The 18,397-nt window shown below is 37.1% G+C and overlaps 1 protein-coding gene and 1 pseudogene across 1 annotated transcript; both read right to left on the bottom strand.

Moving 5' to 3' along the window:
• Positions 1 to 97: 97 nt before the first annotated feature.
• LOC126602709 (uncharacterized) lies at positions 98 to 6,630 on the bottom strand (annotated as a pseudogene).
• A 306-nt stretch (positions 6,631 to 6,936) lies between these two features.
• Positions 6,937 to 9,714, bottom strand: LOC126605243 (auxin-responsive protein IAA21-like). Its single transcript, XM_050272616.1, has 5 exons — positions 9,054 to 9,714; positions 8,290 to 8,519; positions 7,792 to 7,930; positions 7,578 to 7,639; positions 6,937 to 7,333 (listed from the first exon to the last, which is right to left on the bottom strand). Exons 1-5 carry the CDS (start codon positions 9,539 to 9,541, stop codon positions 7,296 to 7,298), a joined length of 957 nt encoding a protein of 318 aa, XP_050128573.1. The 5' UTR covers positions 9,542 to 9,714; the 3' UTR covers positions 6,937 to 7,295.
• Positions 9,715 to 18,397: the final 8,683 nt, after the last annotated feature.

The raw sequence follows: 18,397 nt of genomic DNA, 5'->3' as shown, positions 1-18,397 counted from the left end.
AACAAATCAAATTCCTACATCAACTTTTACATGTGTATTTGTTCACCTACCGTACACCCTGCATGATCTTTGGCCAGAAAAACATACACCACATGTGCTAGTTACTCTTGGGAACGAATCGCCACAAGTCACACGGCAATATCTACCTCCCTTTTCTCGTGAAATTTGTACAGCTGTGGTACATCGTATCGAAGCTGACGAACAAAGACAACGATAAAATAAGCTTTAATATCATGTCAACAACAAAAGCATGCTCACTCATCTCATAAAACATAACTACGCAGTGTCTTTAACCACTGCGAAAAATCGAAATAAGCTTATTTTGACCCACCTCACATATAACTTCAGCACTGCTAGCATTGAAGCTCTGCAAGGCTGCCCTTTTCACGAGCTGCAATTGACCAAAAGGGAAGTGATCTCATCATGTGGTCACAGTAAAAAACCATCTAAACCAATGGTGAGGACCGGTGTTTAAGTGTAAATTGTTTCTGCTACAAATACACGCGTATATAGGCCGCTGCAGAGAAGGGTTCTCTTACCTCTCCATCCTAAGTTCTTAATGCTGCACTGAATAAATTCCATATCCAACTGCAGGATTACCAGCAGAACAATATATAAGTCGATCAGCACCAATGCACAAAATGATTCAAGACAGCAAATTATCGGAGCTTTTTTCATCCATGAAATGCCTATTTCTATGAGAGACAAATGTACAATTACTAGCCAAAGCCATATTACGAATTTTACGGCTTAATTTTCATGTATTCCATATTCTGAATAAATAGCACATACAATCCTTGTTACAAAAGGAAACAAAGTAAAGGGCACAACATCCTTCCTAAAACATGACTCTAATAATTACAAGATATTTACATTCCTTTTCTTCTAAATATTGACTTATTCCAATACTCCCCTTCAAGTTGGAGCTAAGATATTAGGGAACTTTAACAAAAAGCACCCGGTACTGTTCACTTTAAAGAAAAACCACATTTTTACACTAAAAAGTCAATCATGGCACTATTCACTTTACCCTTTATTTTGTCCTTATCATTAAAACTCAAAGTTTTCAAACCCTTTTCATTAGTTTTCCTACTCATATGCCCAACTTGACAAGTGAATTACCAAATCTTCTACTACACACGGCATGGGTAAGGATATCTGCAAGTTGTTCTTCTGAGTTCACAAACGGTATTGACACAATCTTTTTCTCTAACTTTTCTTTGATAAAATGTCTATCAACCTCAACATGCTTAGTCATGTCATGCTCTAATGAATTCTCGGCTATTTCCCTGGCAGACTTATTATCACAATACAACTTCATTGCCTCCTTCTACTTAAAACCAAGACTCCAAAGTAACTTTTGTAGCCAAAGTATCTCACACACACCATGTGCCATACCCATATACTCAGCTTCGGCAGAAGATCGTGATACCACATTCTGTTTCTTGCTTCGCCACGTAACCAAATTACCCCCAACAAAAGTTAAATACCCAGATGTAGATCGTCTATCAGTCGCATCACCTGCCCAATCAGCATCAGTAAATCCCTCAATCCTCATATGTCCATGACATTCATACAAAATTCATTTACCAAGGGCAGACTTCAAATATGCCAAGATTCTCATTACTGCTGCCATATGATCCACACTTGGTGACTGCATAAACTGACCAACCACACTTACATCATAGGCAATATCTGGACGAGTGTGAGAAAGATAAATCAACATCCCCACTAGTCTTTGATATCTACCTCTGTCAACCGGTTTTTGATCTGGATAAATCCCCAAATAATGTTTCTCCACGATAGGAGTGTCCACATGCTTACATCCCAGCATTCCTGTTTCCTTTAATAAATCCAGAACATATTTACGTTGAGACAAGAAAATACCTCTAGATGACCGAGCAACTTCCACACCAAGAAAATATTTCAAATCTCCCAAATTCTTCATCTCGAACTCGGCGGCAAGGTTTTGTTCTAGCTTCATCATCTCTTCCGAATTATCACCTATTATTATCATGTCATCCACATAAATAATTAAGGATGTCACTTTACCACTTTCCCGTTTCACAAATAATGTATGATCCGAGTGACTTTGATAATACCCAATCCGCCTCATAACTTGGGTAAATATACCAAACCACGCATGAGGCGATTGCTTAAGTCCGTAGAGTGACTTTCGCAACCTACATACTCCGGTTTTCCCTCCGGCATTGTACCCTGGAGGAAAAACCATATATACCTCTTCTTCCAAGTGCCCATGAAGAAAAGCATTTTTCACATCAAACTGTTTTAGTGGCCAATTCAAATTTGCAGCTAAAGAAATCAGAACTCGTATTGTATTCATCTTCGCTACTGGAGGAAAAGTCTCCTGATAATCAACACCATAAGTTTGAGTATAGCCTTTTGCTACTAACCTTGCTTTATACCTGTCTACCGATCCGTCTGCCTTGTATTTGATCGTAAAGACCCATCTACACCCAACTGGTTTCTTCCCTTTAGGTAGCTCAGTTACCTCCCATGTATCATTCTTATGTAGTGCCATCATTTCTTCATCCATCGCAGTAGCCTATTTAGGATCCTTCAAGGCCTCCTCAACTCGGGTTGGTACTTGGATTGCTTCCACATTATTTACCCAGGCTTGACGTTCTGGTGCAAGGTTTGAGCATGACACATAATTAGCTATTGGATACTTCACTTTTCCTTCAGGAGAAAATCTATCAGGAGGAACACCACGTTTTTGCCTTGGCGGCAACTTATATGTACTCATAACATTATATGGATTAGTTACATGAGCATCAGTAGTACTTACCTCATGAATATTCAGAGAAGACATATTGGGTGGCACTATTGAGCTTGAGAGAGAGGGGGTTGCGGGTTCAGTAGCTAATAGTTACTGGAGCGGTGAAACTAGTTCGGGAACTCCCTGTTGACACTCTGCATCTCACTCGGCAGCACATTGCCGAGAAGACTCAACTGGTTCAGTGCTACTTGGATGAATGATACTCACATTCTCGACAAGACACTGCCGAGATTTACTGTCTCCATTCTCAGCAGTGTCTTGCCGAGAGCTTTCACGGCTTTTTTTGTCAATAAATACTCCCTATGAGCTACATATTTCCAACCACCCAAGATCACCACTCATATTCTCCCCCGGGTGATCAGAAGGTGATGGAGTCGAAACATAAAAGAACTCGGATTCGAAAAAGGTAACATCCATAGTTACATACATATGACGAGTTTCAGGGTGGTAGCACTTATACCCTTTCTGTTGAGGAGCAAATCCCAGAAAAACACACCGGTGAGCACATGGATTGAGCTTACTACGATGAATCTTGTGAATATGAACATAGGCTACACACCCAAATACACGAGGAGAAAGAGTATTAGTTAACACTACTGGAACAAACTCTGTCAATACTTGGAGAGGTGTACAAAAATCCATAACCCGGGATGGCATACGGTTAATCACATACATGGCACAGGTGACAGCTTCAGGCCAGAACCGTTTAGGTATAGATGCACCAATGAGCAAGGCACGAGCAATTTTCAAGATATGACGGTTCTTTCTTTCAGCAACCCCATTTTGTTGTGGGGTATGAGGACAAGTAGTCTCATGTAGAATTCCTTAATCCCGAAGGAAGCCGGACAACTCGGAACCAATATACTCACCTCCATTATCAGAGCGGAGAACCTTAATAACAGAGGAATATTGCGTTGCAACCATTTGAGAGAATGATCGAAACACCATACCCACATCACTTTTATTCTTCATCACATAAATCCAAGTCGTACGAGTGCAATCATCAACGAAGGTAACAAACCATTTAACTCCAGACAAAGTACTAACAGGAGCAGGACCCCAAACATCAGAGTGCACAAGTTCAAAAGGAAACAATCTTTTATTCATACTAGGAGGAAACGAAATGCGATGACTCTTCGCGAGAATACATACCTCACAATGTAAGTCTGATTCTTTAATTTCATGAAATAAACTAGGCAACATACGCCTCAAATAACCAAACGAAGCATGTCCTAACCGACGATGCAATAACCAAATTTCCTGTAAATTATTGGTATGAGATGCTCGAACTGCATTAGCTCTGCAAGAAACAACGTCATCCACATAATATAACCCCTCTCTCTTAGTGCCACGCCCAATGATCTCCTTTGTCTGAATATCCTGAAGTAAGCAAAATGAAGGATACATTAATACAACACAATCCAATTGTTCAGTGACTTGAGGTACAGATAATAAGTGATGGGACAGTGATGGAACCAATAAACAATTATGTAAGGGAAGAGATGGTGTAAGAGATAATTGTTCCTGCTCCAACAACAACAGTAGTAGAACCATTGGCAGCTACCACACACTTTCTATGAGGGTCTTTCATGGACTGAAACAAAGTTCTATCATATGTCATATGATCCGTAGCACCAGAATCTAAAATCCAACCTGTATTCATCATAGTAATAGTACACGAGAACTACTTGCAATAAAATAATCTCACGGCAATCACACCAATATCCAATTATTGCAGTAGACTCCACAGATAAAACTTGTAGATACTTAGCAAAAACAATATAATAACATACAGACAGTAGCAGCACGCCACTGAGAGCTACTGTGATTGTTGATGAACGATAACTAGAAAAACAGAAAGCAGAGCACACAGCAACAAATATATAAAACTGGCAGCAGCATAGCTGCAATTCAGATAGCAGCCAATCCCATTTTTTCCCCTTTTTTATTATCAACACTAGCAGCAAATCCTTTTGTCCCTTTTATTTCTCTTTTGATCAACACGGCACTATATATAGTGCTAAATAGCACAATTAACCACGCTGCAATAAGCAGCAGAGCACGACTTTCCACGTTGCATAGATTTCACACGTTGCAACAAGGGGACAATTCACACGTTGATTAAGGTAGCAAGGCCCCGCAGCAATTACAGGCAACAATTGCTGATTGCAACAGCAGCAGAGCACGACACAATGATACCAATAGTTATCATTCTCGGCACAGCACAATACACACACGGTGCAACCTAACTTATTGTTGCAAGAACCCAGAAATATGTCGAGACCACTCACAGCACCCACGCGGCAGCAAGATCACACTGTTGCAAATCCACTATACATGCCCTGACCGATTTCTGCAACAAGCAGTGCAGGAACAAGTCGACCGAACACAGCAGCAGAAGAAAATATTGTTTTACAGTTTCTAGGGTTACGGCAAACTTGGCTTTAATGTCAAATAGAATTTTACGGCTTAATTTTCATGTATTCCATATTCTGAATAAATAGCACATACAATCCTTGTTACAAAAATAAACAAACAGACACAATATCCTTCCTAAAACATGACTCTAATAATTACAAAATATTTACATTCTTTATCTTCTAAATATTGACTTACTCCAATAATTACTGGATGAAAAGAATCGATTACATCTTCGAAGCAGAGCAAACCATAAAGAGCTATAAACAAGAGTACCGTAGAAATCAAGAAAGTAACAGTACCTCAAGATCCACGGCATTTTCCGCTGCTATTTCAAGTGATTGAGCATCAATGTCAATGCCAATCACCTGTCTGTTCAAAGCAAGAACACATTAACCCGACAACAAAACGAAGAAAGTATTCATTCGAGATTCACAAACTTGATCCGTAATAACCTTCAATTTCGACTAACAAAGTAAAAGGGTTATCGAATTTCCAACTAATACTCAAGTTAAAACCACACTGGGAAAGATGAAACTCACTCTGCACCCAAGAGTGCAGCTGCAACACCCAATGCACCACAGCCACAACCAAAATCAGTCACCACCCTCTCACTCACGTCCCCGAATGAATTCTCTGCCTAATCAATCGAAAACCCATGATTATTAACGCGACGAAACAACCCCAAATTCAAGAATTTAGCAGAAAATCAATAGTTTTAAGCAAAAAGGCAGAGACTTTGAGAAGAACCACTGAGCTAGTTAATTAATGTTGACTATGATGATGGAATTCACTTCTTTCCTCATTTTTCATCTTTTGCTTAATTTTTTTTTATAATGAAATCTTGTTGGTTGAAATTTCTTTAATCCTTCTCATCCTTTTCTTGTTAAATCAGAAGCCAATGAAAGTCTTTCCAACTCACAAGCATTTGGGATTAATTAGCTTTTAACTTTTAATTTGTTTTAAGTTTTAAAGAAGTATAAATATTGTCACTTAGTACATGGGCTAATGACATTTTCTCTGCTTGTAAGTAAGAAATCTTAGATTCAATGTTCATGAATGGCGGACATCGATACCAAATTAAACTAGTCATTGCATGGTTAAGCTCAACTTTTGCATCTCTTTTAACGTAGCTATATCGTTGTAAATAAAAAAATAAAATAAAAAAGAGTACAAATACACTTTAGGATTAATGTTGATGCATTTCAAGAGGTTTAAGTGCTAAAATGGTCTGTGTTTGGACCCATTAGCAATGATGCCATTCCGCCAAACGAAGATTTAAAATTATGCTTGGAAAACAGACTTGTATTGTATTAGACGATATTCTAAATTACTCTGATTCAAGCCATTACCCCAAAACCTTTTGATGCACTTCCCTCCCATCCGGCACCAAGTCTCCTAGCAACCACCATCTCAGTTTGTTAGGCCCGTTAACAAACTAATCATCACATACTTCCCATGAAACCACATTAATACTTTCGGTTTTTCCAACCAAAACTGATGAACACAGCTTCTCAGTTCAGTCACTTGGTCGTTATTTGCGAGACCAATCCACCCATGTTACACCACTCGTTCAATTTATAATAATATTCCGTGAAATATTTAAATACATCGTACATCTATATCATAATACATAAATTAATAACATCCCTGGTCCTGGTCGGTATGGCGGTCACACTCAAACTTTCAGCTTTTTTCGCTACTCTTGCGATACAGGCTTCAAAGCAAAACCAAACTAGTATTCCAATACTGCAGTTAATTTCATTCCTTTATGTAGAGACATGGTCCTCACACTAACCGTTTTTCATACGTAATACAATTACTTCAAGCAGCCAACTATCTGAAATTCAAGAGAGAGAGAGGGAAGAGAGAGAACTAGTTATACTAGACCAGTTTGCAGAACCTACTAGAATGTCATATTTTGTTACACTAAATATTCAATATTTAAGAAGCAATAGTTGACAAGAACAGAGTGCCCGATTTTGGAACCGTTCAGTGCTTTCACCTCAATCGTATCAAGCTCCCTCCAACCTCATTTGCTTAAGAGTTTGATCCATTTCTGGTTGATGAGATGACACTAATTACTATTTTTGCACTTCTGCATGGCCCTGGGGGCTGTAAGAAATCGAAACATAAGGATGTTTGTTGGGGATTTCATTTAGCAAACAAAATCCAAAATCTACATGCCATCATGAAATTTGTCGGTATTTCTGTCGTGCATGTATGTTTATATAAATATATTAAGAAATGAGGATCATACAATTGAGTCAAAATCAATGTAGAAAGATTAAAACTGATCTCCGTAGTGATAAACATGAATAAAATGAATTAGATGGAAATATTAGATCAGTGAAGATACCTAGACCCATAGCCTCTGAACTCTTCATGATCCTCATCCTCTTACATGAGTCGGTAAACATTCTGCAAGAGCAATCCTTGATTCAGTGAACATTCTAACATGGAGAAGCCTCCTTTGAAAAGCTATTTGAGTACTATTGTATCTACACATCCGAATATCTGTATTGGAAAATGAACAGGTAATTTACAAATTTTGTTGAAAAGTCCCCACTTACTCCCAGGGAACATCACCAACTAGCATCCAATCGTCATCCTTGTCTTCATAGGTGAGGACATATTCAGCACCATGTAGAAGATCCATCAATCGACTCTCGCTCAATCCATCTCTCGAAGCTCCATGTGAGCCACAATGACCTGACCAAGATTTAAGTAAGGAGGAAAAAATAAATCGGGATTGGTTTCTTTGGAATCCAAAAGAAGATCCTTTGCAGAATTTGCTAAATTAGATAGGGATTTATTCTCCACCTAGTTGATTTACATATACCAACTGACATGCAAACACTCCACCCAACTCTTGTCACTAATTTACAGTTCCGATATTCCAACTAAAGAAGGAACAAACAACTTTCTTGTTAAGGTAAACAGTCTTCCAATCGTTCTCAAATTCTGATCCAAGCTTCTTAAAGATGGTTTGAATCACATAAAACTACTGCCAGACGTGAAAACTTATGGCAGGTGAATAAGAACAGAGGATGAGTTACAAGGTAACTTACCGATTGTAAAGCAGCTGAACATCTTTTCCAGAGCTAGAGATAACTCCAGATAGCTACCGTAGGTTTTCAGATCAACTTTCCTCAGGTACGGTGCACCATCCATGCTGACCTTAACATATAGACACCCTGCTCCCATCTTGCCTTCAGCATCATCATCATTTTTCGAAGGAACGGAAGCCATTGAATTTTTCCGGAAAGAACGAATTGGTGGCCATCCTACAACCTGTGCCCTGTCACGCACATGACATTGGACAAGTTAAGAGTTTATGATGAACATCTTAAATAACTTCCTACCTATCCAATCTATGACCATATAATGTACATAATGTTACAATTTCGGGTCAACAAGTCCAGAAAGCAGTGAATTCAAAACAATGAAACCAGGCTAACAGATTACAGACTTGGCTTGCAGACGCGAAAAATCTTGCCGTTCTGGGACAAAATTTGAAACATACATGCAACGAAATATTTGAAATTAACACAAAATCTTATGCCCTCCTTCCAAACAAGGAAATAAGTGAAATTTTATGCAATATGAGAAATGAAACAACCAATCTGCAAAATAAACAGCACGTAAAACCATATAATTCTTCAGTTTAACCTAAAGGGACAAAGAAAATCCCCACAATTTTCCCTCGTACTACTAATTAAAAAACTTAAAACCCATAAAAAAAAATTAATACCACAATTCAGCAAACAAAATATTCATCTTTCTGGATAATATTAAAGAAAGAAGAAAAGGGCAGAGAAAGAAAGCTAATTACTTTGCAGCAGGGGCAGTAGACCCAGCAGACCCTTGGGATTTCTTCTCATGCAATGGCTTTGGAGACTGTTGGACACCATCTTTCACATTAGACCCAGCTAAACCAGTTGGTTGCTTGCTGGGTTCACTCCCAGCAGCAAGAGTTTTCCCAGCATGCACACTTCTAGGAGAAAGCAAGTTTCCACCTTTTCCCAACTCCACCTCAGATCCACCACTCCCAGAGAAAACCCACTTTCCAGAAGTTCCATCAATGGCGTCTGAGAATCCCCTCTTGGCCCCAGACACCAACCCCTTAACCCCACATGCTGAAAACCCAGCAGCTTTCTCCTCCACCCCACCACCGCCGCCGCCGCTGTCTCTCTGTGGGGATTGGGAGCCAGGCAAGCCCAGTCTCAGCTCAGTGGCTTTGAGGTTCAAAGTAGCAGACTTGTCAGAGGTTTCCATTGAAGGAGATAAGCCTATGTAATCATGCTCCAAAGAAATAGACATCAAAATATGTCAACCCAGAAAGCATTAAACGGATTTAGAACCAGAGAAATGAGAAAGTTGAGAGCTTTTATTTCAGAGTATATTGGTGTTTTGGAGAAGAAGATGAAGAAAAAGAGAAGCTTCTTTCTATATAAAATGCACTCTCTCTCGGTACTCGGTACTCAGCACTCAGCACTCTGTAACAGAGAAAATGAATATATTAAAAAAATTATATAAAAGAAAATAAAAGGCAAGGAAAGTGTGGGAATTAAAACTTAAAATTGAATAGACAGCTTTTCTTTTTGGTCGATTTTAAAATAGACAACTTGAGAAATAAAAAGTGGAAACCTTTGGGTTTGGCATTAACAATAATAAACTATAATGGGTTAATTTCAAATGTTCCCCTAAAAAAACGACTTTTATTACAAAAATTGATCACTTTAAATATTTACTTTACTTGCTCAAACTTCCTTCTATTACTTAAGTATTGTAAAACATAACAAACCAACCAACACAAGTCAATCGGTTGGTTATGAAAATTTTTATTTAATCGCCACAAAAATTGAAGAAACAAAAAAATTGTTTTTACTAGGGCGGGGTAAATGAACTTAAAATCCAAAAAAACACCAAAATGGGTTGATTTGGTTTTTTTTTTTTTTTTCGTTCAATCGGTTAATAAAATCGAATCAAACCGCAAAAATTGGTTTAGAATGCATTACAAACCGTGATTTAACCAAATTAAACCATATATAATAAAATATATAAATTAATATTAGGATTAAGTACCTAAAATTCTCTAACTTATTCTAAATTGGTCTCAATATTTTTAAACATTCTAAACAAATAAGCAACCTATTGTAAGTGTTACATCCATTAAGTCCCAGTTAATTTTTCGTTAAACATACATATAGCGACAATGAGTCCCACTTATTTGCTTACCTAGATACTAAAATTGTATTAAAAATAACTTCAAAAAAGTCATGAAGATGAAAAAACAAATACACGAATAAAATGAAGATGAGGAAATTTCTTAACAAAGAAGCGGGTTAAGAATTTAGATAAGGTGCCAATGAGCTTGTTTCTGCTAATGTGATTTCCTTATTCGCCAATTTTGGCTAATAAAGCTTTAAATTCTTCTTTATAGCTGGTAAAGATGGTGGTAGCTGCATCGTGGCAATCCATAATATTTCAGCATCCTTCATAACCTTCTTCTTAATTTTGGCGGCTTGAGTTGTAGAGTGGAGTTTATGGTTGTGCGTTGGGTTTGGAGGTGAAAGCCTAAGTGGGGTGATGGTGACCATTACTTGGTGGAACCCATACTTCCATAATCTTATATTGATGTTGGAGACAAAGTAAGCCCTAGGTAATTTAATAGAAATTCAATTGGGATTTAACGGATATGATATTTTCAATAGTTGGGTACTTGTTGAAAAAGTTTAAAACGGTTGAGACTAATTTGGAATAACGCTAAAATGTTGGAGGGTTTTAGGTACTTAATTCTTAATAATATTATATGTACATTATATATGTAAACACTAATATTATATATTTAACTAACTAATGATGTCTCTAGTTTAATATGCATGCCCAATTCAATACAATTCAAATCTCAAAGTGATTTGGGTTGATCGATTTCAAATTTTTATTGTACTCTCTTGTATTAGTTCAGTAAAATATCATCCATGAGTGATGATCCAATCCAAGCATAGGGCTTATTAAACACATGAACACCAATATCCATATTAAAACTCCAATTTGTCAACTGATCAGCCACATAATTCTTCTTCTTGTAGATGTGTTTCAACTCACTTCTCCTCAAAGAGAAATAATTTAACTATATGGTTTGTTCTTAGGAAACATATTCGTCGCCGGCCCTAGCCTTTGGCTTGGTGCCGATGGCAACCCATTTTTTCTCATCCTTCCCTCATTCTCTTCTTCCTTTCCACTCTCTTCTCAGTTTTCTTATGAGTTTTTCTCAGTTGTCCTTGAGTTTTGTCTCAAATTTTCCCTGAGTTTATCTCATATTTGGGTTTCATGCCCCTTCCTCAATTATCTGCCTTATGTTCTTTTGTTTCCCACCCTCCCTTCCTCGTTATCCATCCCCACCCAATCCTTTGCTTTTTGGCTCCAAACCAAAAATGGATACCAGATCCACTTTCCTCGCTCACTTCCCTTCCCTTAACCGGTTTACCGAATTCCTCTCGAGGTCAAGTGCTCTACGACTTCGGTCAAAGTAAGGGTATTTTACATGCCCCTTTAGCCTCACCTTCTACCATATGTTACTTTGTTTGTATATATTTGTTGGGTTTAGTGAAGGGGACTTGATCCGGTGACTGTTTCTCGGTCTGGCATTCTTTATGACGAAATCTAGCTCTAGTGGCAACGACGGAGCTGCTTCTCTCTGAGGATTAAGATTAGGGTTTTATTTTCGGGTAATGTTAGAGAGACCAAATTTCTAAACCAAATTTTGTAAACCAATGATGTGGATGTTGATGTTTGGATTATTACTTATGTATTGTTTAACGTGTTTATTTCCTATTGATGACATATTATTTAGTTTGCAAATTTGGCTTTAAAATTTGGTCTCACTAGCATAATCCTTTATTTTCTGTTTGTTTGTTTATTGGGCTAGGCTTTTGTAGTTTAGCTTTCTCCAAGTGTATTTTGGGTTATTTTGCCTTCCCTTGGGTTGGCTTGTAAAGTTTTCCTTCTTAATGAACATTACTTTTTCGACAAAAAAACATATGTTGTTTGTTAGAACAAAAAAACAACCACCAACTACAAGTGCTCATTTACTACAATGATAGAAAAGAGTTGAACTTTGTATAACGGCGTGGGTTCGAACCATATCGATGACTAATCTAACATTTAATCTAATAAAATTTATCGTTTGACCAAAAATAAAAAAATAAACAACAACCAACTTGAGATGAAAATAAAAATAAAAATATTTGAGGACCAAAGTGACACGAGCCCTAAATTTTGTACGGACAAATTTATAAGAACTCAAATAACAAAAACTTTATGAACCTTTTACATATTTTTTGATTATTTAACCTAATTTTATATTATTCCCTCAATATTTATTTAAAAATATAAAAAAACTTAGCAAAAAAAGGCAAAAAAGCTAGAAAAATTGGAATTCGCGCCGAGAACGTGTGGCTGGCAACAGGAAATTACGGAAAGGGACGGGACTGGAAAACACAGTCGGAATTTTCAAGGCGGATAGGGAAATCCCAGGCGGGGGTGGGGATGGGGATTGTTTTGGCGGATTCGGTGTTTGGATTGCGGGAAAGAAAGGGAAAAGTCGGGTGGGCAAGTGAGAGACTTTGTGAGAAAGCTGACATGGATGGAGATGCCCCTAAACGCCCAGTTGGAAAAAAAATGGAAAAAAACGGCAGTTTGAGGAATTGGGAAGAGAGTGTGGGTTGATGGGGAAGTGACTCTGTGATTTGTGTTTGTACGTGCCGGCAGCTAGCTGTCGTTTGGATGCTCGGAAATTTTGAAAACTTTCCCGGAAAATTTTGACGACAGAAACAAATTTGACTGAAAGGAAAGCACAATCATTTACCCGCAAAACAGCACAGAAATAAAAGAAAAAACAATAAATGTTTCTTCCGTCACAAGTTACTATTTTTTTAAATGTTTTTAAATAAATGAAAATACTTTTGTTTTCGTAAGAAGTACTTAAAATTTTTTTAAACCCAAAATTACTTTATAAAAACGAGCTACTAATTTATAATCAAGAGAAATATTAGAAAAAAGTAAATAAAGCTAATTTGATTTCCTCTAAAGTGACGGTATTTTTTAACCTTTTTTTTTTAGAAATTAATGTCATCTTACAACATGTGTAGTATTTCAATAGTCTGCGTGTGCAACTAAATTTACTTCTTATTTATTGCGACTTGTCATGAGCAGGGATGACGATTGAAAAAATAAAATGAAAAATGAAACAACAGAACATAAAAAGAGAGCAATGTACAAACTAATATATGCTTCTCTCTCTTCTCCATCTTTCCGCGTTGTTTTTGCACGGTACCAAACAACCGTGAACCATTGAATCGGTAGCTGTGGCGCCATGGTTCCAATGGATGTCTGGATTTAAAAGTCATTTAAATGTAAAATTTAAAGGAAAACAAGGGAAATTCAAGCCAAAATCCACCTCCCTTCCCTTCCCTTTCCCTTCCCTCTCCTCCCTTCCTCATCCGTTGATCCCCACTTCTCATCGCCCCCAACCATACCCACCAAATCCTGCGCCCCAATCACTTCAATTGCAATTGCCAGTTTTTTTAAATTTAATTTTGAATTTTTAAACAATGCTGTTATTTTTACATGGTTGTGACGCTCATGTAAAAAACAGTAAAATTTGTATTCATGTAATTACTAAATTGCCAATAATTTTTATTATTGTTCCGTTTTGATTAGAAGGTTAGAGTGGTACTTTATGAAGTTTTGGTTGATAATCTGGCTTCTACAAATATATGGTTTAGATTAACTTATTTACAGAAATAATCTTGAGATTTAATTTGAGTTTCACTTAACACTCTGAAATTTAAACTTCATCACTTGACATTATAAACCTTAACTCGTGTTTCACTTTTCTCTTACCGCTAAACTAGTTAACAAATCATTAAAATGGTTTAGTTGGCATAAATAAAATTGAAAAGTGAAACACGATTGTTAAATTTGGAGAAATTTTTTTATTGTGACGGGAACACGAGTGGTACACCACATGTTTTTATGTAAGCAGTGGGAAATTTTATTTTTTAAGTTAGTAACTTTTTACCACACATATCCCATCATTTATATAGTAACATATGGTGTACTACCTCGTGTGCTGGTCACACTGAAAAATCTCTCTTAAATTTGTAGCATATAGCACTTATATGGCACACTTTTCAACAACAATTATCCTATTTGTGACACACCCGACCCTAATATCCTCCAAACACCAGGATAGTCCGAATGTGACGAAGCCATACTAATATGCATGAGAACCAATGAATATAAAAATGACTTATAAATTTAAATATAATTAATATACAAATGAGGAACGTGTTCAGAGCATACAACTAATCTAGAATACTAAAAAGAAATAATATAAAATTGAATGAACAAAGGAATGGGTCCTACACCGAGAGGACTCGAAATGCCGATGCGGGAGTGTCTTGACATCGGAATTGTACGCTTCAATTCTAAGTCTTGAGGGGGCGCAAAACAAACATAAGTGGACCAAGTTGATATATAAGTAATACTGAAACAGTTATTCATCAACGTACTAACCTCCAAAGTTTATGAAAACTCATATAGCATAATAAGTAATAGGTTTTCCGAAAACCCTAGCATGCTATAAAACTTCATAAAACATATATCATATATAGTGTGCTTAGTAGTTATATCATCTCATGCCCAAAGGCATATAGAACTCTTTCGACCGAAGCCATATAAATATCTTTCGCCTGTAGGCACTACAACCCCCGACCGAAGCCAATATAAGTATCATCGCCTGTAGGCAGAACAATGACCACTAGATAAGCACAAAAATCCTTGAACATAATATTTCCAAACATAAATACATATATCTCAACGGAGCTCAATAGCTCAAACATTATATCTTAAAACATCTTCATAGTATATAGTCATCAATCATATATACTACAAAGAACGTAAAAAATCGATAAAGTATGGTATTCCAAAATATTCTCAATAAAGCATGATATCTCATAAAATGTAAATCTAATTTACTCATAAACGTTTCATAAAACGTAACCATTAAATCATGTTTTTCGTGTATGCATTTCTAATAGTAAAATATGCATTTTAGAAGAGGTCCACTCACAGATACTTCGCCATCGAAGAGCCATGCAAATAAAAGAGGATGGAAACGCCATACACAATTGCACCTAAGCACAAAAAGGTACCAATTAATAAAACTATACTAAAACGGTTCAATTTCAAGAAACGAACGTCATAAACGGATTTAGGACATTGAAAAACATAAGGAGGGACCTCAAGTACCTCCACGCGCCTTCACACGCTGCCACGAGGTGGTGGCACTAGCGTCTACGCATCGTTACGTGCCATTTTGGGTCATTCTGGGTTGGTTCCACATGGGTTGGGCCAACCCCGAGTTTGCACGGCCCAAAGGCCTGAGTTATAATTAGGTTTCTGGGTTTGGGTCAGAACAACCTGGTTTTCAGGCCAGATTCGTGAAGGAGGAAGTCGGAGCTTCCCGAGCTCCGTTCAACTCCGATGCTCCATCCTAGCATGCGATTTACCCACCAAAATGAAGACCACCAAAAGTAGATTAGGATTTTACCATTTTCAAGTCCAGCCGTGGCCGGGAAATGGCTCAAAGCCGTCGGACTTGCCGTAGTGGGCTGGGTAGCCTTTGTGCTTCCTAGAGAATGAGGGAGGGAAAAGGTTGACATTGGTGGTGGGTGATGGTGGTGGTGCTGCCGTCGTTGTCACCGTGTGGGTGGGTGTGTAGCTTGGGGAGAGGGATAAGAGGTTGGTGCGAGAAAGAGAGAAAGAAAGTGAACTCGGGGGAGAGAAGAGAGAAGAAGAGAAAGTGAAAGGAAAAGATGAGAGGGATCCACGTGACGGCCAAGAGGAAGGGAGGGTCGGGGGACAAAAAAGGAAGGTGGGCCCTTCCCGGCTCACCAATTAAGGCCCAAAAATAATCCCCAAATATATATTTCACTCGTGAAATGTCCAAAATCCGTAAATTTAATCGGGACAAGTTGTAACAATTTGTACCGCGATAACAGTTATAAAGGAATTATTAGTAGATTTTGACGGTAGGGGTAAAGTGTGACACGAATTGACTTTTTGAATGTTAAATTGCAGAATTTGAGTTTTAAGATATTCAATGAGACTCGAGTTGATTATTATAAGAATTTAGGTGCGCTCATTGCAAACTTGATTATAATTTTGAAATATATTCATTTTCTTAAAAAAGTTGAAAACAGATGAGTACAAAATATAGCAGTACTCGGTATGAGAAATGCTAAGGAGATTTTCTTAAAGTGAAGACTCTCCATGGATTTTGTACCACCTCATGTTTTTTGCATAACGTCCTATAATGTTGTTGTCACGATAATTAACGATAAACTCTGAGATGGTAAATAATTCATGAAAAATATTTGAGAAAGTCTTCTTAGTATTTCTCGTACCAAAAACTCCCTATTTTGTTCTCATATATTTCGACTTTTTTTTTCTTCTAGAAAATGAATATTTTAAAATTCCAAATTTGACCTATCTCGTCAATCAAATTCATAAATAGAGGCTAAAGGAGTGGACGGTACTAAAGTTTGCACGGTTACAAAGAAGACCGGTTGGTGGGGGACAAACGGCGTTACGCTTGTGGTTGTGGTGTGGATGCCACATTGCCACTACACACTAAAAAGCAACCGGCAACCCATTCGCAACAAGTCCAGCTCAACTTTTTATCATTATTTTTTTAATATTTACCAAAATACAAAATTTACATTTCTTCATTATTTTTCTGGTAAATATAAAAATTAATTTTGGGTCAAGGTAATTTTGTTTTTTACTTTATATCTACCCTTTGGATGCATGGAATTTCACTAATCAAAACAGCAAAAACTTGTCAACGCCTAGGATCAACGCAGTATTTGTAACATTGAAACATATTGAACAAAACTATAAAAATTTAGTAATCAACTCATTATTCAGAAAATTCGAACTTAAAATATTTCACTTACAAGTAGATAGAAATATCAATATACCATAAAACTAACTGGCATGACATGATAAATGTTATATTAAAAAATCTCCATGATTCATATTTTGTTTTGATATAACAATATATTTAACTAGAAGATTAAAAATTTGGCTTGGGCACCACATTGCACAAAGGTATAATAATTTAGTATTAAACTCATTATTCAAATAATTTAAATATAAAAAATTTCACTTACAAATAAATAGAAATATCAATGTATTGTAAAGTTAACCAGCATGTCACGTCATAATCAATATTGGGGCAGAGAATATGCTTCCATATTGTTCATGATAAAATCTCTTTTAGTAACACTTTGAGAAATGAAGTTTTGTGTTGTGGGGTCACCAAATAATGGAGCATAACAGTAATTTAATTGTGTTCTAATCCAAACTTATCCAAAGGTTCAAAAGCAGATTTTCTTCAACTTCATCCCAAGCTTTGGAATTTTGTCAACAATTAGGATAATTCTACTTTTTTATATACTGTATGTCACATCCTGATCCGGGTCCCTACTACATTTCATGTTCAACTCTGCCGTAGCACGATATTGTCCGCTTTGGGCTCCGATCACGCCCTCACGGTTTTGTTTCTAGGAACTCACACGAGAACTTTCCAGTAGGTCTTCCATGAAATGATATTGTCTGCTTTAGAATCCGACCATGTCCTCACAGTTTTGTTTCTGGGAACCCACATGAGAACTTCCCAATGGGTCTCCTATAAAACGATATTGTCCGCTTTGGAATCCGACCACACCCTCACGGTTTTGTTTCTGGGAACTCACACGAGAACTTCCCAGTGGGTCACCCATCATGGGATTGCTCTAGTGTGAACTCGCTTAACTTCGGAGTTCCTACGGAATCCAAAGCCAGTGAGCTTCCAAAAAGCCTCGTGGTAGGTAGAAATGAGAATATATATATTTATATATATATATGTATATAAGGCTTACATGATGCACTCTCCTGGACGATGTGGAATGTTACACTGTATATGGTCTTGATAATGATGTATTATTATTTTTTAAAATTTATTATTACAAAAGAGAAGGGGGAGAGTTTGAAACTTTTAAATTAATTTAGGGAAGTAAAAAATTTTCGAACTCAAGACACATACCCAACAATCTAACATCATAT

Source organism: Malus sylvestris, chromosome 15 (assembly GCF_916048215.2).
Source record: "Malus sylvestris chromosome 15, drMalSylv7.2, whole genome shotgun sequence".
NCBI classification, from domain to species: domain Eukaryota; kingdom Viridiplantae; phylum Streptophyta; class Magnoliopsida; order Rosales; family Rosaceae; genus Malus; species Malus sylvestris.
This window is presented reverse-complemented; position numbering and strand designations above follow the sequence as displayed.

Excerpts from the sequence above, each read along its gene's own strand:
- LOC126605243 (XM_050272616.1), bottom strand. The coding sequence starts at position 9,541 with ATGTCTATTTCTTTGGAGCATGATTACATAGGCTTATCTCCTTCAATG. Across the intron at positions 7,640-7,791 it reads GTTGGTGATGTTCCCTGGGA|AATGTTTACCGACTCATGTA; the intron begins GTAAGTGGGGAC and ends TTGCTCTTGCAG. Across the intron at positions 7,334-7,577 it reads TTCAGAGGCTATGGGTCTAG|CCCCCAGGGCCATGCAGAAG; the intron begins GTATCTTCACTG and ends GATTTCTTACAG.